Below are 21,633 nucleotides of genomic sequence, written 5' to 3'. Positions count from 1 at the left end.
TTAATTACCATTTTCACTTAGTGATTTAAAATAATAATAATAATCAATGCATGCTTAAGGTAGCCTCAATTACAACACTGTGCCAAACCCTGTCAGGCCTCTGCCTGTTTTCATCTTAACTTCTGTGCAAATGCATGTTCTTTGGGCAAAACAGTAGAGTAAAAGAGACTGAAATAATAAACTCTTTTGAAGCTCCCTGCCTGTTCATTCAAATACCTAGTTTCGCTTAAGCTGACTGACTGATCCTGGCACACAGAGTCCCAGAGGAGGTACCAACTCATCTTTAACCACATTCCACATCAGATGTGCTTTCTAAACCCTTTTAATAAATGATAATTAAACACACTTACAGGTCTCAGAGAGGTATGGCACTTGCACAGACCAGGCAAAGGCAGTCAGACAGCACTACTCCCCTCCTTCCCTAGGCAGGGAGTTGGCACATGGTAGCAGACTGGCCTTGTGGCCATTTCTCCCCTCTCAGAAGTTACATGCTTGTTTTTAAAACACCACCTTGAGTTTGTCATACACACTGTTCATAGGCTGCCTAAGCAGGCTTCTCCTTTTTCAACATGGGTAATATTTACTGCAGTCAGAGCTTTGCACAGGAGCAGACACTACGACCTTGCTGTTCTCTTTTCCAAGTTTGGTTGCCTATGAGCAATGATTTCTGTGTGACACTACGTTACTGAAGAGTGAAGGTTTTTGAGTACATACTGAGGTCCTCCCTGTGCTTGCATAGGGAGAATAAGCAAATACTGATCTACACTGTACTATAGGCACGAGGGGGGGAAGGAAAGGAATAAAAAAAATAAAATAAATCTTTTTACCATTTTCAGACAGGAATGCTATTGTGCCAGCCCTACTATGTGAGCTTTGTTCTGTTTGATTTTCTAATTAGCTATTCTTAGCAGGCTCAGATGCTAAATGCACAGCTGTGACTATAGAGTGAAGACCCAGCTGGCAGTAACCAGTGGTGCCTAATACTGAGCTTTGTTTCAGATAAACAAAGTACACAAATACAAACATAACCGGGTTTAATATCCGAAGCTTTCCCTGTTCAGCTGCTCGATTCAAAAGTGTAATAGCACAAATGCCTGTTCTTTGAATATGGTTGCAAACCACCACTGCCCAATGGGGAGCACAGGCATACTATGCAACTTCTACTACAAAATGCTGCTTAGAGTAGACAGAACTAGATCTATTTCAAAATAAATAAATAAGAAGCCACATGAAGTGATCTTTAGAAAGGAGATACTCACTGATAAATAAACAGAAAGGTACACAGACCATTTTTATTAGTGTCCTAACTTTTCTGGCGTCTTCTAAATAGTACTACTTATGTGAAGTGCTTAAATGCTGTATTAATACATTTTTAACCTCATTTCGAACTTTACCAAAAAACAATGTTTCAGCACAGGCAGTTGAAAGTCATATAGATGCCATTATACAGCCTTTACTATCGCTGAACAAACAGGGTCCTATCATATAATCTGAAGTTATAAAATAACATGTCAGTCTACAGCAAACCCAGTGAAATGCCATCACTTTAGGCAAAGTATGCTGTTTGTATTTACTTGCCATGAATTTGTCAATCAGTTTACATCCAAAAATAGAGTTCTTTCTTTTTATTTGCTTTAACGAGCAAAGGACAAGGGACATCACAGCGAACACCCAACTGCACCAAGCACTTCCCTGCCTCAAGGTATCCAGATGCCTTCTGCTGGCTCAGCCACACATCTCCACATCGGTTAGCACTTATGTCACACTCTGAAGGTAATTTTTCCACTAACTAAATTCTTGCCTTTTAAAAGCAATGGCCACGAGGCAAACGTGCTCATCCCAGGGTTTGTTCCTTTTCGTATCATCAGACTCAGACAATTCAATTAATAGCAGCCACACTGCTCCCAGCCAGGACAAGATCCTTCCCCACCCCACCATTTCCCTCTGGATTAATTGCAAGTTAATCATTCTCTTTCCTCAGGAACAAGTTGCTGTTGGTCATCAACCTCCTCTCTCATGAACTTGTAACTAAATGTATGTTTCCTGGTCTCTCCCACTCTCTTCTCCATTTATCCTGCTGTCTGAAGTCAAACTGAAACTTCTAAAAATGAAACAGAAAAGGTGGGGTATTTGTAAAGTCTCAATAAGTTTATATCTTGTCTTCCCTAGATACACTGAGGTTGGCTGACCTCCACCATATACTATTAAGATGCTGATAAATCTCATTCTATTAATGAGATCCACCATACACAAAGTCCACGCAGTTAATATTCACATTATTTTTTCATATTTTGTAGTTCATATGAGTGTAGAGTAAGACAATTACAAACCCATACTTTGTAGACATTAAAAGAAGCATACTCAGATTATAGCATTAGACTAATGCTGTCCTGTATTTTCTTGCTGGTTAAAGCCATGCTAATACTCTCAGCTGGGAAACAAACAGTAAGATCTGAGCTGTTTTCTATTAGGACCCCAAGCACTACTAAGTGCACTGTCATCACGTATTAATCTAACAATGCTTCTTCAGTAATATTAGATACAGATTCAGCCTTGTTGAAACACAGACCTTCTCCTTTTATGTTTCTCACTATTTATTTGGTATATATATCTACTGCATATTTGGCTTATCAAAATGCATTGGAGGGGAAAAAAATGTCTTTAAAGCCTTATGAAGCTTTTCAACGTCTAAAACGTTGCATTTTCTTCTCCCTGACCTCTACTGCCTCTATCCATTCAACATCCAATACCGACAGAAAGTTTAAGTCCATTTAACTTTAAAGAGGAATGAAATTCAGACTCAAAATGCAGGCAAGAAATACAGTACTGCAAGCCTTTGTCTTTTCTCCCGTATCTCAGCCCTCTCTAGTTACAGGCGTATCCAATGAAGCCTCTGAGAACACGGTCTACCTAAAACTAGAGGTCAACCAGAAAACTGCCGCGCAAGTACTTCCCTGATGCAACATTCTGTCAAAAATCCATTACTCACTGGACCTCTGGCAAACACCCTGGCAAAGCAACCTTGCCTTTCAAATGAATGGAAGGTAGTCGAAAATAAGAAGCTTGCCCTTCAAGAGAGGTTATTAAAATCACTGCATAGAGTAGCAGGTGCAGAGGTATCCCCACATTCAGGATTCAAATTAAAAGCCTTGTGGACATTACCCCAGAGGCAATATTCTGTTAAAAAAAATACCAAAAGACACATTCACTTTCCTAAGCATGAAGCCCTGTCACATAACTTGCAAGCATACACAGAAAAGTTTGTGATTGTTAAATGTAAATGCAAACCAAGGTTTTGCCAATCCTCCTACAGTTTCAGTAGGTGCGTATGTAGTAGAAAAGCTGGACAAATAAGGGTTAAGAAAATACAGTTTTAAGTACAGAGAATGTTTTTACTTACTCCGTCTATAGAACATCGGGTCAAATTAAATTGTAGCGAATACAGTAAGAAGAAAATTGAAAGGCAGCTGAATTTTAAATCCAGACCTCTGCATTACAGATACTGACATACAGCCCCATCCATAAATCCACATTATAAACTAATTTAGGTGGAAATTTTATCTTTCATTGTTCCAGTACAACACCTGTGCGCTGTGGACAGCAGGAGATATAATGCTAACCTGCAGCTTTGATTTAATAATGGCAAGTTCTTCTTTATTTCCTCTTCACATTAAATAGCTTTCATTTCTCCCTGGAGTTTACCTCCTCCCTTCTCTTTTTTTTATAATATTTATAAATATATATAAACACACACGTATATGTATATATGCATGTATGTATACACACACATAATGTATGTATATTTTAATGTAATATTTATATATTTTCAACAGGCCATCAGTCATCATCCCTTCTTTAACAAGTTTAAGATCAGTTGGCTTCTGAGCCTGTGTTTAAGTGATAAGATCCCACATCCTTCAATAAGACTTCTCTAATCTACTTTACTGCTCCTCCACTTGGTTGGGGTGACCAGAATTGCACTATGTGTGTGTCCCCCTCACCTTTGTCCAAAAAGTATGAAGAGAGATGAAGCACCGCACTGGCGCCTGCTGAGCGATTCCCCATTTTCACCTCTTTCAGGGCCCCTGCTCCCACCAGGTCTGGATGCAGGCAGGGCTGCTGATGTGGGCAGCACAGCACTATGCAGGATAAATCCCTGTAGCAGCTGCCAGGTATCCTGCCTCCACCTCCCCAGATCAGGGTTATCTGACCCCAGCACTGCACGCTGCCCGCAGCAGTCCCCGGGCAGGGGTAATTCTACTCTGTAGTTTTAAAAAACAAACAAAAGATAAATAAAATCATTAGGCAACATTGTTAATAACGAAACTTCTGTTCAAGGTGCTGTTGTGACCTACAAGCAGCTCACTGTCAGGACTGCTCAGTCAGGATTTGAAATAAGACTTTACTTCAGGTCATCTGTAAAGTACATCCACTGAAACTGGGCACTGAAAAAATTAATGTACAGCAGGTTTCAGCCAAACATGAATTGACTTCCTGAAACTACAATTCCCTGAAGGCAATCTTTTAATGAGAACGGCATTATTTGGAAGATGCTTTTTTAGACAGAGAAGCTGAAGATACATTACTGATTTTTCCAGCACTCTTCAAAAGGTCAGGTAAGAGGTACTTGAAGCCACACCACAGAAGAGATTACACAGTACCTGCTCTCAGCCACTGCCACCGGGGTCAGGGAGCCAAGCATGGGACAATCCCTTCTTCTCCCCATCCATCATGTTCAGGTATTCCTCAGCAGCTTCCACCCTCTCCTAGAGGCCCCTGCCACAGGCACCTCACCACCCCAAACAGTGGGTGCTGCCTAACACTAATCACAGCCACGGGATATATAAATGCCCAAGCAGATTACTAGTCAAACATGAGTTATCCACTTCACTTAAATAACCTCTAAGCAGCTAGGACATCTGAAAAGAAAAGCTGGCTTGATTATAGAGATTATTTTTTTTAAAGTCAGTAATATCAATAATCAGGCTTTCTCCTCTTAAATGTCAGCTTTCAACACATCCCAATTTCACAAATTATACAAACGTGGTATTCAAACTCAAGCAGATCCCAAATACTACTGAAAAAAGTATGCCTTTGGAAATAAGGTCCTATCTTCTTTTTCTCTGCATATGTTAGAAACTATCCTACAGTATGCTAGAGAAGTAGCCCATGGAAAAAACACTACCTCATTATTTGTCCTACATACAGGTCAGTCTTAAAAACTTGCAGGTGACACAGTTAAAGCACTGCACAATACCAAAGTGAATAAGTCTTGTTTATTTGTGCATTCCAATACAAAAATGATGAATTAGAATATTTAAAACCAGAAAACCTGTTTCTAATAGTAGTTTATATTAACCTGATTTTTTGTAGATAAAGCAGTATTTCTGTTGCTTTTAGCTCTCGTCATTTGACCTATGCAACATCCAAGGTCTGAACCTTGCATTTTTAATTCCAAATACACACAATCATTTGAGCTGAAGAAAGAACCACCCTGTACTCCAACCCATGAACCAAGTAAATTTGCTTTTTGATGGACAGCACAGGCTTGCTGAAGAGGTTTGGTGTTCGTTCATCAGACCACCGGATGCAAGTTTACATTTGGCATGTGTACTCGAAGGACCTGCCTTCCTGACCAAGTTTTACTGGAGATACTTAACCAGTTTCTGAAACCAGCCCTGCATCCTTTGCCCTGTCTCTTACATTACACAGATAGATGCTGAGTCGCATATCTTCCTGAATTTAAAATGCAGCAGTACAGCAGAATAGACATGGTTCATCAACCTAGTCATGCTGGAGCATCTGAGACTGGAAACTACAGCAGTTTTATGACTGTAGGTATCTAAAGAGCTCAGGCAATGCTTACTTGCATAGCAAAGATCAATTAGGGGAGCGGGAAGAAGCTTTATGTGCAAATATATTTGAGCCAAAATACACATGGTTCAGCACAGAATTTACACAATGCCCCATAATCTCTATCATCCTTACAAGACTTCTTGCCTCACCAGCTGACAATCACATGCATTTTAAAACAGCTCTAGAATTGCTTCACATCACCAGAAATTTACTGTCAAAAGTAGCTTTATGAGAACTATTCCCCAGACTCAGGAAAAAAAAAATTGGTGCTATGCCATGCGCAAAAATCTACTGCCACAGCCTGCAAGAGCTTAGAGATGGTGTCCTTGAATTTGAATGAAGGAGAAAATTCTGATCTAAGGAATAAAACATGTCTTTATTCTTCCACCTAATTTTAAACATAAATACCAGCACCAGCTAACACATGCCTAGTAAACATACAACTGTCAGCAAGAATCAGCAAAAAACCCCAACTTTTTAGTGAAGATATTTCAAAGCCACCAATTTGTTACATAGATCTAGATCTATATAACAACAAGATTAGATAAGAGATCTACAGGGAGGACCAAGTAAGTTACTGTAATTACTATCTGTTGACAGCTATGGCTGAAAGGACAGCTTCTAATTCTGGAACGTGAATAGCTGCCTTTGTAGAATAAATTAGTTCACTCAGGTACAGAAGAATTAAAAAAAAACAAAAACAAAAACCAAAAACCTGTAATTTGTTTCTCTTTTTCTATCAATGACAAATGGCATTCAGTCCAAAGTACCACCTCAAGATCAGCATTGAAAAAAAAGCAGTGTTACACAGACATAGCTATGAAACTTTAAAAACTCTGCAGATGTGAAAAAGAAGCAGCTCAATTTACAAACTACAGTGTATGTATCATTTTAGTTTGCGGGGGGTTTTTTGTAAACACCGACACAGATTTTCTCAAGTATAACTGTTTTCAAACTGCAGGATCCAACCTATGTCCAAATGGACCTACATCATCAACCAGTTGATGGAAAGAAGCCCTTCTGAAACACTGTTCATCTGCTTTTCTTGCAGCAAAGACACCTGCTCATTTCCAATGTCCTCTGTCCCCTCCTCACCGGGTATTTCCTGAGGCAGCCGCCTGTAGCACCCGTTGGGTTTCTACCCTGATTCAAGGACGTATTTTATCAGGCTGATTAATGCCTAACTATGGATCAACCTAGTCACAAGATATAAACGCCATAGCAGAGGTTTCCCCATTGTTTCTTAAAATGTGTGTTACTTTAAAAAGCCAGCTTCATTCAGCTTTGCAAGATCCCTCTGGAGAAGTGTAATAAGAAAGAGGCAGAGGAGCCTTTTACTTTCCTAATGGCCACTGCCAGCTATCTGGAAAATACTGCCAGGTAACACCATACACTTTAAGTCAGTGATGACCTTAAAGATTTTATATTCAGTCTGTCTCTAGCTTTTGATCTTTTAAAGCAAATTCTGCTCACACTGTCCTCTATGCAATTCAAGATACACTCTTTTTGGAGTTAACTATACAAACCCTGGACTCTTTCCCACATGCATGTTAGATTTTATTCACTTACAAGTAACGGGTGCAGCCACATTAACTATCTTCTCGTCTTTTACAGAGTACACTATTTACGCGAGAAGCACCTTCTGAATCCACGCACTTTAACCTGTGAAAATAGCACACTAGCTACCACAGAAGACGACCGTGCAGCGTCTCCTGCCTCTGCTGAGCTTTGTGAAGCGAGGATCAGTCCTCACACCACGATGAAGCAGAGTAAAACAAGTTATGCTCAGCTTCATCCACCTGCAGCAGGGATCAGAAGAGCACAGGAGGAAATGTGCCATCACCAGGCCTTCTGGTCCCTGACATACTGCCTCTCTGTAAAGGGCAAGGCTAACCCTGCTCCGCCGAGGAGCAGCCTCCCAGGTGCCTGCACCGCGCCGTGCCGCAAGGCACCGCAGGGCGCCGGGCAGAGCGGTGACCTCCAAAGGACCCGCCGCTCTCCTCGCTGGCTCTTGGCTCCCGCCCCGCAGCTCGCCGACCGCTGCAACCGCGCCGAGGGACACTGCGCCAAGCGCAGAGCGACGAGGGACACCGCCTCAGAGGGAGAGCACAAAGGAGGACAGGAGCCTGGCGAAGGCTTCCCGAGGCATCCGGGCAGGCTGCAACCCGGAGAGCCGCATGCTACACACCGCAGCCGTAATTGCTATAGTGCTCAGCAGCAGCTAAAAACCATGCCCGGCTCGTGAGGGAACTGCATGATCGGGCACTGCTGGTTTCTGGCCTGTGCAGGGCAGTAAGAATACACCCCAGTGAGGCCAGTTCCCTTCACGGGTGACAAGGCGAGACGCAGGGCTAACATACGGTGCCTGCAGGGACTGCAGCCTGCCCCTACCTGAGCACCGTGCCAGCACGGCAGAAGCTCTGCTTATAGTCTCTGCGTGTGCCAGCAGATTGACTTTGGCTACATCTATCGTGGCCCCCGATCTCAGCATCCCCCCCCCAATGTCACTTAAAGCCATCCAAAAGGCCAAATGCTGCTACAGGCACTTGTGCCTCCCTATCAGACACCAGCAAGCATTTGGTTCACAGGTGAAATAAATCTTCCAGCTTGACATCCTCAAAAATAAACCTGGTTTACCTGAACCAAAAACACTCTACAAAGGGAACTCACATGCAGTAAGTGAGGATGACTGGGGGATCTACAAAACCCTTCCACTGCCCTGAAGCAAAGTATTAATGTAGATAGGACAGGGACAGACCAAAGCAAGAGTCAGGTTTGTTTCTCATGTATGCACTGTTACATGACATGGATATTCAGCACCCTCCGATACATGCTACCTTTAAAGCTGTGTTTTTCTAACTTTTCTTTAAAAAAAGTTTAAGGAAAGCACAGGTGCAGACTCTGAGCAACCACAAAACAGCTACCACATCCCCTAGAATTAAACAGCCATCCCATAACAGTTTGAAAGGCCTTGACCTTTGTCTTCTCTTTGATTGTTTAATTATTACTCTGCCTTCTCTTTTTAAGATGTTACTTATTAGCAGAAAACTAGAGCTTTTCAGTTACGTGTAGGTATTCTGATTTGGTTAAAAAACCCCTACTTTTTTCCTTTTTCACAAGCCCCCCCCCCGCCCCCCCCCCCCAATAACAACCTCTCTCTTGCCAGCAAGGCAGTGGTGCCACTGCTGAGGTGCCTGGGTATTTCAGACTCGAAAAAAACAACACAGTTTTTTTTGCCTAATACTTCTCTACCAGAAGCGAACTAGGCTACTTATAAGCAGTTTTGGAGAATGTTAAGAGACCTGAATGACTTATAATAGTAGCTTAAATTTGCCTGCTAAAGCTGTTATCTCCAGCCACATGCCCTCTCTACTGATGATCATCTCTGGGCAAGACACCACTTTCTTTTATGAGATGGCTCCTGAAGCATCATGATTTCCAGCACAGAAACATGAATGAGATCTGCTTCTGGCTTACATTAATGCACCAGGCTAAAAGCTGCATAAAATAAATTAGCAAAGGCTCCTGCTTTAGAGACGCAGCAACAGCTGAAAACAGTTGCAGCACTACCTATCCAATTTTAATCTGCCAGAATAAAGTGACAGTTATGGATTTTATATAACTGTTCAGTAAAAACAAACTGATTGCCCAATAATTTACCTACAATACATACCACAGTGGATTATGTGTAACAGTTTAGGCATGGACAAATTATATGATAAAAGATGAAAGCACTGACTTTGTGTCTCTCGCATTCAATCTTAGAACACTTAGAACATTGTAAGAATTAATTGCCTGATAAAACCGAAGTGAAGGTAAATAATGTCTCAGTTCACAAATAATTACAGGGGGGTTTCTTCCCCCCCACTGTAATAAGTATTTGCCAGCATGTATTCTACCTACAGGTCTATTTCAAGGTCACTGTCAATCTGGTTGTATTAAACATTTTACTTGCTGTTCCACCTTCTTGCACCATAAAATATTCTAACAGGTTAATGTCTGTTGTTCCAGGGTAAATTTAGAAAGTACATAGAAATATATTTTCAAAATACTCCAAATATATATAAATATATGTGTGTACAAATATGTATCGCTATGTCTTCTTACAGAAGAAGAAAATACTGCTTTGGAAAATGAAAAGCTGAAACTCAATCCAGCCAGCAAGGTTTTCCTGGAGAGAACAGGGCTGAACTTTGTTTAGACAGCATGGGGCTACCTTTGGTCTGTTTTCTCAGGATATCTGTGCAGCCTGACACTTTCTAAACACACACAAACATACATACAGGAAGAACCAGTTAGAAGCAGCACTGTTAAGAGTCATCTCTGATGACACCTTGGAGAACAGACAATAGTATATGTTGGGATATAACCACTGTTGTGTTCAGAGTGCCATGCAAGTGCCTGCTCTCATTCAACTCAAATGCATTTAAAGTTGAAGAGGGGAGGGGAAAAAAAAAAAGAATCGGCTCAGCACTCCACATCCTGCAGTCCAAATCAGAATTGTCTGATGGTTTCTGAGCTGGTGAAAGAAGGTACTGCTAAGTCAAGACAGTACCAACAGCACAAAGAATAAAAATAGCAAAACAAAAAAGCCCCAGCCTCCCAGGACCAGCTCTCAGGCTAGAACAGATGAGAAGTGGGCCTGGCAGTTTTCATGCAAAAAGTGAAGTCTGAACGAGGCGTTTTTAGAAGCAAGTTGTTGAGCACTGCAGGTCTACCTACCTATTTATCAACCAGCCAGAAGCAACCATTAATAATCACCTCCAATTTGAGATCTATTTGTTTATGTATACATAAATAGAAGTGTAAATGACAGGTTTTCCGTGAAATTTTGTTCTGCCCATCACTCACCATTGTGTTGCTGAACAGAGGCATTCTTAGATATCAGGTATCAAAGATCACATGGTACACTGAAGTAATCAAACTTAATTATTAATCTCAGGAGTCAGGATTTCTGGAATCAGTCCAATCACTATCACTATTGCAGTCTGAAGTTCAGTACCTTATGGCCAGTGAGTGTACAGTAAAAATTTATATCCGAGTACAGTGGTGGTGCCATTTAAGTCAACTCACATCATCTCCATTTTTTAGCCTATACAGAGTTTCTTCATGCTTATATACACCTAGTTTTAAAGACATTTTTACCTATCAAATCAAGTGAAGAAAACTCTCCATAAAAACATTAATACCATGAAATTATAGTATAACCTATCAGCAGGCTTCTCTAAGCATAAGCAGTATTCACCCGCTCTGCCTTCTTCCCATTTTAACCCACAATTGGTTAGAAGCTACAGATGTAATTTCCAAGATAGCATGCACTGTTTTTTCCTCTATTGTACCATTAAGCACCTTACTCAAAGCAAAATACTTCCTGAGATCACAAAAGACTCATCAAAATGAGTCTGTGTCTGATAGTTTCCCTCACCACCACCCCAAGGCTACTTCCAGTGACTTTACCAAGCAACAACAAATCTGCTAGATCCCGTTTGAAATGCACTGCTTGAAAACTGCCACTCATCACATGAGGTCAACCAGATACCACAGAAATTACGGTAAAGCTCAGCAAACCTTACTTCTGGCAGAGGGCTGGCTGGTTTGGTTAGGATTCCTCCCACATAAACAACATTGGGTAGCGTAGGTCTTGGAAACTCCAGTGCTACATCAGTACAAAGCATCCACAGGCTGGATCCATGAACCAAGTCATACATGGACCGTTCTGGCAGAACCTTGTGTTTCTGCATTATCCTTTCATATTTTGGCAGAACCAAAAAACTGACTCCAAATCTTGAAATAAGATAAACAACAGTATTTTTAATCCTCTCAAATAGGTTCATGTGATCTGTGAGTAGCGAGTTAAATTCTGGAACATATGACAGGGGAGCTGGAGCACCCACTTCTGCTGGATACCATAGGCCAGTGGAAAAGACGGCATATTTAACCCCTAAAAGATGAGCTATAACAAATCCACACATCTCATTGGGATCTACCAGGAGCAGGTCAAAATTTTCCTGTTTCAGGGCATGCATGAGGTTCCGGTTGCCAACGATCATGTCGCAGTTCTTGGAATAATGGTCCAGGATATCAAACAGTTCGAGGGCTGTCAGTCTCCCCGAGAAGATACTCCTCATCTTGGACTGGAGAAAATCATCCGAGGTGCTGCTGTTAAAGATCCCTGGGTAGCGCTGAAGTCTATAGTGATTAGATGGAGGAATCTCTCTGCCCTCAGAGAGGAGAAACACTGTCTGGTGACCTTGGTCATGCAAGGCTGAGGCCAGAGTCTTGAAAATATAAAGATGGCTTTCAAACATAATTGGCGGCACAACAACGATTTTGGCAGCCCTTGCTATCCCAACAGCACTCCACAGGAGAATGAAAGCTGGAGTGTACGGCTTCATAGCTGAAATGAGAAATAAAAGCATTACATCAACAGAAAACAGGTTTGTATGCTACCTGGGAATTTAAAAAAAAGTTATTATGTGGCTGTGCCATGAAAGCTGATCACATCTCCCTATTTCGAAGACATCTTTGCAGTGGTCATGGGGAACAAGAGAGGCACTCTGCTTCAGAGTGCATTTGGAAGTGCTCAGCTTTCAGTGAGATCCATCTTTTCCCCTCCCCTCCCTTTCCATCTGGCATTAAGAGTAGAAAAGAGACTTCTTCCAACACAGGTGCTGATACAGCACCTGCATTAAATGGCAGGAAAACCAACTGAGACAATGAGCTTGGTACCCTCCATGGAGATACTGCATGCACCACTTCCAATTTATGCAGCTGTAAGATCTTGAAGTCAGCTCTGAAAGCTAGATCCTGCTACATTTGGGATTATATTTAAAAGTACAACTGCGTTACTGTCATTGCACTACATTAAGTGAATAAGAAAGGTGCTAAATTCAAAGACCCAAAGGCTAAATTCCTGTATTTTTTCACACGAGACCCAAAGGATGTACTGGTGATTTTCAGTGCATAGGCTATAAGATGACTCTTTTATAAATAAAATTCAGTCTTGCCCCCTCAGCTGGAACTTCCAATATGTCCATTTTAATTTAGTAGTTTGAGAACAGCGCACTTCACACTACTGTTAACACAGTTATGAGCATTTCTCCTGCAAGGTCTTGTCTGATAGTTACCCACAGCTTTCAAGCTGTCCTCCTTTGAGTTGCAACCCTCTATTCTGATTTAAGGATAATATTTTCTGCTGTTTTGTTTTCATATAAGCCAGTGGGAATAGAGAAGATAAAGATTTTTTTTTTCTCCTCAAAGGACAGGAAAATTCAGGCAACATTTTTCTTTAGTATCAACACTATCAAACACTTGGGGATGGAAAGTCAAAATCTGGCAGGAAGATGCTACCATCAAATACGAACCAACTTAACTACTTCGAGCTTTCAAAAATTACTTTGTGTATGAGAACAAATGAAATAATAGGAGTTAGCACTACATACATTAATATCGCAACTTCCACTGAAGCACTTTTAGAAGTACTTGATTCTGAACCTACTTAAATCTGCACTTGAGCACACACTCAAGCATGAAGTCTAACCTATGCTGCAAACCCCACTGCCATCCTAAACACACACAGCTCCTGACAGTAGCGGGCTGCTGGGGAAAGAAAGGGAAAAATACTTCTCCCCTCCCCATTTTTTGGTGAGTAAAGCCTATAAAATGCACCAGATGAAAGCAAAGTGCATTAGAAGCACAAGAGGGCATGTCAGAAAGCTCCTCAGTCACTTTAACCCTCCTAGGGCAGAGGAACAAGCGCAAGCCAAACCAAACAATCTGCTCTCCTCTTGTGCCAAACTAATCCACATGGAAATGTGAGTCTGTTGCAGCATCCTTTATAAATAAGCACAACAGAAACAAATAACACTGCTACTCAGTCCTTGTTATCTCCTTACAGTGTAGACTTATAACCCTCCCACAACAGATTGCTCGGGACATTTTTTAAGATTTTTTTTTTTTTTTTTTTTTAATGTCATGCAGGTTACCAGCTCACCAACAGAACATCTCATATTTGTATTGCTACTGTATAATATTGAGCTTTCTGAAAGATGCCCCAATTTTCTCCTCCTCCAGCTTTGGCAAGTGGCTTGAGTTTGAAACATCTATAAGCATGCACCAAACCCAAGTAAAGTCAGAAAATCACCACCAGGTACACTGACTATTTAAATCAAGTTTCTCATGTGAGAAGTTTTCTTAATGGATTTGAAGTCTCCTCCACACTTGTCTTCAGAAAGGGTTAGCCACTGCCTAGGAGATTACTGACCATCACTTAGAGAACTCTACCAATTTTAAATTAATTATCACCCACAGTAGTGTGATACATACATAAACACATATGTATGCACAAAAAAGTTCATTCAGGCAGATGTGAATTTTTTTGGTGGGTTTTGTTTTGTTCTTTCTGAAGACAAAGCCCACAGTATGAAGATGCACAGCAAAACCTTTTGGTACGCATGGGCAAGTAGTGAGGAACTGAGACACAGAGAATTTATTGAGATCTCCACACCACTACCACATTCACAGGCTGACACAGAGTTCTGGGAAGTACTCGGAGCCTTCACTGTCTCTAGGCACAAAGCTCAATTTTATAGAAAACACTTCAGGGGAAGAGGGAGGAAATTACTTGCTGCAAATATTACCAGTAGCATATGAGAGCTTCACTATACTGCACCATTGTCCTTGGCATCAGGAGAGATCAATTTGTTTTTTAACCTGCTTCAATTAGGGTGTTGGAGATTATCCTAAAACATCTCCTTGGCAAATAGCAGTAGTTAAATTGAACTAAACAGTAATCCTATTCACTCTCCAATAAAGCTGGAAAAAGCATTCTCACTACATGAGAAACAGCTTACCTCCCAGCATGAAGACCTGACCTGCTGGAGAGTTTAAGGTATTAAATTGCTTTTTTAGTTTAGGCTTTTGCTTTCACTGAAGGCTTTCTAGAAAACCACAGCACCCCACAGAGCTCAGCTGCCCTACCAGGCGCTCCCGTTCGAAGGACATGCCAGCACCGAGCCCCGCTCACCATCCCGCTTTGCTCTTATCCATAAAACTCGCAGGTTTCAATCTGCAGCAGAGGGTTGCGCAAGTGCAGAAGTACACAGGCTTGGCGTGGAGTTTAATATTGGTACCAACCAGCTGTGTTCCGCTATCTTCAACAGGGCCCCACTGGAGGATAATACTCATTAGGTAAATGTGGTTTTTAAAAAAATAAGTAAATAATGGTTCGTCAATTAAATATCCAAGAAAAATGATTAATCAAACTTGGAAAAAAACATTATTGATTACACCTCCCCATGCTATAAGCATTCCCACGGTATTACATTACTGCTCCTGTCAACAACAGCAGTATTACAAAGGCATGAATGGAGGTGTAGGATTGGGAAACTCAGAAACAGTTAACATTTCCATCAGCGGTATAAATCAAAGGTACCAGGAGCCTAAGGGCTAGTCACAGTCCAACAAGTTGCCAGATGCAGGCATGCTGGCTGTACTTTGATCTCCTGACCCAATACAGGCTCGAGGCACAGTGCAGAAGGTACAATCCTTAGCCCTAAGGTATATTTTCCACAGCCGGGGTTACGCACATGCCACCAAAAGCCATGGGAACTACAGCTATACTTCCCTGGGATGATGAGAGTACTGCCCCACCACTTCCTATCCCCACCCACACTGAGCAGCAACATTTTAAACTGGAATCACATTGGATATTTTACTATTTATGAAGGTACTATAAAGCACTACCTACTTAACATGAAAATCTGTCAATATAACTACAAGTAATTTGCCAAACATTAATTTTTCTCCTCTTGAAGTGTCATCAAGAGATGACACAACACACTTCCTCAGGAGTCTGTAGCTTGCGGAATCTTCAGAACTGGTAAAAAAATAATCACTTCTCAAAAACATATTATGCAACTCCCCTTTTCAATGCAAGCTTCTTCCACAGGGAAGGAAAATATATGTACAGGACCTGCCAAGCCACATGGATATTAAAACACATGATGCTATTAGAGAACTGTCAGGAAAAATGGCGTTGACCTTATATTGAACTTTTGGCAGGAATGAAGCATCATCATTTCATCCCCTGGACAGACAGGGAAGCTTGGCAGGTTTGTATTTAGCAGGAACAGAAGCAGTATGTAACAGCACTCAGTAAGCCAATTAATCATGAGCATAATTCCCATTTGACAGACTGGGAGGCAGGAAGAGGTAGGTGCTTGGTGCCATCAGCACACGACTACGCAAGCTCAGCTCCAGACTCAGTCCCAGGTGCCCCTTCACTCTGACTGTCCTCAGCAATGAACTCTTCCAGCACATCAGGTATTTCCACCAAGACAGGGATTGCTACAGAGGCTTACCAATTTCAACAGGAATTTCTGATTCGGCTCATCTCCAAAAGCAATGAGCAGTACCCAGGCAGAGGGGGCTTTACAGGGGTCAGAAAAATTATGAGGTGGTGCTCACCTGGAAGCCAGCTAATCAAAACCAGAGCACAGGGACTCTTCCCACTAACTTCCAGTCATACTCCAGCAGTGAACTCCCAGAAAAAAAATCACTTGGCACAATAAATAAAAAAGGATCAACATCCAATGCAACTGCTTTCTGTTTCTGAATACCAGGAGCATGAAAAAGAATTGCCAAGTGTCCCGACAGAAAAGAGGAAGGAAAACCCAAAGCCAGAGGATGACGCAATTCTCCAAGACAGTTAACAATATAAAACCATTTTCTATCTTATCTTTCTATCTTAAGTCCTTCTGCTTAGATTTGAGTCCGTTAAGATGCTTTTAGTGTCTGAGCTAGTATTATAACATCCTTTTATAATAGAGGGTGAAGAGAAAAATCTAAATGCTCTAAAATTTAGAAAAAAACAAAACCAACACCACCCCACAAAATTATCACCAAATTGAACCCATTACTACTTTCAGCCAAAAAGCCAAAAAGCAATAGTATGGAGCAAAAAGAGATGCAGAGTGGCTTTATACAAGTGAAATCAACTGCCTACTGTAAAGAGTTCACCTATTGGAGTGTAGCAAGAAAAAGTTAAAGATTAAAGAAATACCAAGAGGTTAAACATTAAACCTATGTCAATGGCTTCTTGTAAAGTTAATGACCTACATGTGGGTTTTTTTCAAATGAAAGAGAAACTATAAGTTTTAAACTGTTACTGAAAACCAAGCACCTTCACAACAGACTGCTGGAGGGATGTTTTCAGCTGACCAAAACAGTTCTAAATCCTGATTATTTTTTTTTTAAAGAAGTAATTTTCCATTCACCCAGAAAGACCTAGCAGAATCTAGAACAAGAAGTGTGACTATACAGAAATTGGTGACTTTCAGAGGAAAAAATAAGGGGGAGGATCCTTCTCCCCCATTGTTCACAAAGACATGGTACTTGAATATTGGACAACGGGGAAAGAAACTGAATGACATTTTTGTTTTAAATAAATTATAAAAAAAGTCTTAATGTTTAAATTAATATTATAAAACTGAACTCTAGATATACAGTTTGTTTTGGGAAATAACAAAACAGATCTCACAAAAAAAAATGTGCATCTGCCCAAATGAACTTTTTTGTGCATACATATGTGTGTATGTACCTATCGCACTACTGCTGATGATAATTTAAAATTGGTAGAGTTCTCTAAATGACGGTTGGTAATCTCCTAGTCAGTGGCTAACACTTTCTGAAGGCAAGTGCGGAGGAGGCTTCAATTAGTTTAAATTAATATTATAAAACTGAACTGAACTCTATATATATTGAAATACACAGTTATATTTCAATCTTAAAAATAGTTTTGAAATAATTCCAACTAATAATTTATGTAACAGTCAATTACAGTACTAGAATACATACCAAAGATTAGATTTATTGCCAATCCTTAGTAATCTGCTAATCACTCTGTAATTAAAAGTTACAGGCATGTTTGGTTTTTTTTCCTGCTTTATACCACTGGCTGGCTGCCTACTATTTCTGAATCTCACAGAAATAACCATTTTCAATCCAGCAACACCATCGCCAGTGTTTTCCTTCACTGTAGTGAGATCTAGAAGCAAAAGAGGCTCTCAAGGACCTCCGTATGCAGCACAGCTTGAATTCAAACTGCACGAATATTTACTACTCAAAAAAGTAAACAGTTCTTATGCACTTACATGCACCATAATGATATAGAGTCCTTTTTATTCACTAGTAACACATAATGCTCCTGACTGCCAAAGCAGCAAATTAAGTTTTACAGAGATCAAGTTCAGTGGCACTATTAGGTTTTTCAAGTTCTTCCTTTCAGCCTTTCTTTAGATTTGCTTAGGTTTGTTGAGTTTACCTGGGCAGTTTAGTCAGAAGACAGGGACCTCTGCCTAGAAAGGTGCCCTTCATACTGAAGAGCAGTGCTGCACTGACACCAAAGGAGCAATCTTTCTAACGGCTGATCACTCTCACCTTACTCAAAGAGCTCAAATTACTCATTACAATTTAACAGATGCCAGTAGACATTAAAAGGATCAGGCTTACCAAGCAGACTTCCAACTCTGCAAACCCAAGTGTGGATGCTAATTAGGACTGAAATGACTACGGCCAAACGGAAAGCTGATGATGTGCATCACAGGAGTTTAATTATCAAAAAGGGGGGAAATTTGAGGTTTGTATGCATTTCAGCAAACTGTGCGTACTGCAACTGCCAGAGTTCTGATAATGTGCAGATTTATTAGTCTTGCTCACAGTATTTTCCCCTCTCTTTATTATCAGTTCATTACACAGAACTCAGCAATTTTGAAGAGAGAACACCAACCCTGCTTTTAGATCTGTAAACTCGCCAAAACTTCACATTAGTGATTTGCACCAATTGGAACAAAAGGCAGAAAACCAGAAAACACTTTTGGACAAAAAAAAAAAAAAGTGTATTTTATCAGCAACTGAACTTTTATTAAAAGTTGAAAATTTGATGCAGTTTCCACAAAGGGAGAGCGGATCTTGCCAGTTATCAGTTACATACCGCAACTGCCCACGGCTGGCTCCAAGATGGGCTGCTGCAGAGCCGGTTGCTTTTCGTTCACCAAGTCAAACTCAACATCAGTTATCCCACCCGCTCATATCTCCATTTGAGGTCAAAACCCAGGACTGTAAGCAGTGCAGTGTCACCTCAGCAGCCAATCTCACCTTACCATGCCTAACAGCAGCATTTACCACAGGTAAACATATATAGTGCGTTTCTTTTAAGATAGTATGTACTGTAGCTGTAAGAAAAGACATGTGGTCAAAATTATGGTAAGAAAAAACATCGTATAAGCTAGATTGTGACTGAAAGACAACTGGTTACTAAGAGCACTAAAACTCCCTCTGAAAAGCACATAAGCAGCTAGTGGCTATGGTTTACTACCGCTCTTAATAAAAAGGAAGCATTAAAGAGGAGGAAGAAATGAGCACGATCTCAGATTATTACCTGCTGCATTACCTGTGTTACCTGATTTATTGAAGCTCCAGTTCTGCCCTGCCTACTCAAAATCCCATTGATGTTAACTTGTTTTACATGCAAATGTGTTTGCTTTAGCTGTTATTGAGCACAGTTCTACAGATAAAGCATGGTATCCAACCTTCACGGGCTTGTAAACATTTCAGTTAAACTAATACAGAACCAAGCCCTACAATGCTAGTTGCATGACCAAAGGCTCTGTAAGCAACGCATTTTATCAAGTCTGAAACAGGAAGGAATGACTAACAAAAAGCACTTACAGTTAAGTATAAAGCTGACAGAGGAAGAAAATATTCCAAGACAAATAAAAGGTTCTCTAACACTGGTTGCAGAACAATTCAGTGATAAAAATATATGCGCCCAAACCGAATCAGCCACATGCAAGCAGCTGATATTAAAGACAAAATTATCTACATACACACAAGCATGAATGCAGCACATTTGATTAAATACTGGGTAAGAGTAAACAGAGAAAAGAGGTCTTCCTTTCTATTTGTGACATCCTCCAAGACATCTCTTGCAACAATACAAATAGTTATTCAAGTCCCTCTCAAAACATTTTCTTCAATATTTAGTACCAGTCCACATCAGGTTTTTTTTTGCCAAGCACCAGAGTAAGGAAATGCTACCTATGTGAGGAAATGCACTGACCAAATTATGTATAACAGCAAATCTCAGAAGATGATCAAATTATCACAGACACAGGAAGATTTTAATTAGCAGCAAACAGATGACAGTAAGACCAACCATGTTCTTCAAGCTAAAAGTAGAACTTGACTCCTAAACCCTTTAAGCTGGCAATTGTAAAATATGTTCTTAACCTATAATACTGCTTGCTGTACTGTACATATTCTGTAGGTAATAGGAAATACTATTCCATAATCCTTTAGGAGCATTAAAGTAAATCAGGCCCATAAGCTGACTTCAGGCAGCAAACTGCAGTTTAAGATTAGGAAGCAGTTGCTACTAAGCAACTCATGTGCTGTAAAATAGATGAAAGCATCAGAAATGTGTGAATGCACAGAGCCTTGGAGCCACAGACCATTGTATTATCTAGGAAGAGACTGTGATAACACGTATTGCACAACCTCTGGATTTATATTCTTAAGTTTTTCCTATCACGCATCTTGTTACTAATTGCTGAGGTAGCGCATGCTATGGTTGTTATTTTGTGTTGCAATGTTTTAGATAAGTGGTAAGATTTGGCTTGTAACTACAGGTTCCTATTTGAACCAAATGAATAAATTAAGAACTTAGTGGAAATGATTAGTAAATCATGTGTGCATAAACAAGGGCAGGATTTTGCATTTACTTTGTATAGTTTCTTGAACTACATCCTTCTATCCAAGGACTGAAGCATTTCAATGAGTACAAGACTGTCACACAGAGAAAAGAGAGAGGAAGATTTACAGGCATTACGATGCCGCTGTAATCATCTGCCAGAGACTTAAGTGTGTCAGTTACGCAAACAGCAAAGGAGTTATTAAGAGGGAGTCAAAAGGATATGAAATTTATGAAACCCCTTTTAGTAACAACTACTTATTTGTGTAACAGGTTTTATCAAACACTGAAGGATTTTACCTAAGCTTTTGTACTCAAGAGTTGTGGAAAAATGATTTTAAAAATTCTCACTCAAAAGCTAGCAAGGTAGAACAGAAGAGGTACTTCTCTTTCAAAATACAGGTTTTACAGTTAGTACACAAAATATTTTCAATATACATGCTAGCAGACAGATTTTTAAGAAGTTACACAGGAATATAAGTCTTACGCAAGGCATAATGTCCTGATAAGATGAATTTATAGCAAGTGACCAAGGTATAACATTCTTGGTAGCACTCTGCCACTGGCGTTCTGAAAGAATAGCTTTAAATGAAACTTCATGGTTACAGAAAACAATCCTAAACTTCTGAAAAGATGGATCATATCTGAAAAGATTAAAGATTTACAAATATTATCTTTATTATTCTATGAATAGATTCTAAATTTACACAAATTTCTGAAGTTATTAACAGTGATACATTTAACCTTTTAAAAAAAGTCACTTACAAACCATAGCAAGGCCTGCATACTTTGGGATTATAATACTGCAGTATTGACAGCATCAATCAAGAAGGGATTTACCTCGGAGTTCAGGATTAAAGTCCAATTAAATGTTTTCATGACATGAAGTATGTTACAACGGGGCAAAAGTACATTCCCCTTCACACAACTTACATTTCTTAACACTCTATGCACTAGAACTGAGCAAACAGTATTCTGTTAAAAATACATACTTTATTGAATGTCGCTACTGTACCAGTATCCATTTT

General features: G+C 40.2%; 1 protein-coding gene across 3 annotated transcripts in view; it reads right to left on the bottom strand.

The window, feature by feature from the left end:
* UGT8 (UDP glycosyltransferase 8) overlaps positions 1 to 21,633 on the bottom strand; it is a 50,994-nt gene that overhangs the window by 18,102 nt on the left and 11,259 nt on the right. For all 3 annotated transcript variants that reach the window (XM_074867201.1, XM_074867200.1, XM_074867203.1), the window contains exon 2: positions 11,430 to 12,253. In XM_074867201.1, the coding sequence (XP_074723302.1) occupies positions 11,430 to 12,251 (822 nt within the window). In that variant the 5' untranslated portion in view covers positions 12,252 to 12,253. The remainder of the gene's footprint in view (positions 1 to 11,429; positions 12,254 to 21,633) is intronic.

The sequence above is a fragment of the Strix uralensis genome, chromosome 4 (assembly GCF_047716275.1).
Source record: "Strix uralensis isolate ZFMK-TIS-50842 chromosome 4, bStrUra1, whole genome shotgun sequence".
NCBI classification, from domain to species: domain Eukaryota; kingdom Metazoa; phylum Chordata; class Aves; order Strigiformes; family Strigidae; genus Strix; species Strix uralensis.
This window is presented reverse-complemented; position numbering and strand designations above follow the sequence as displayed.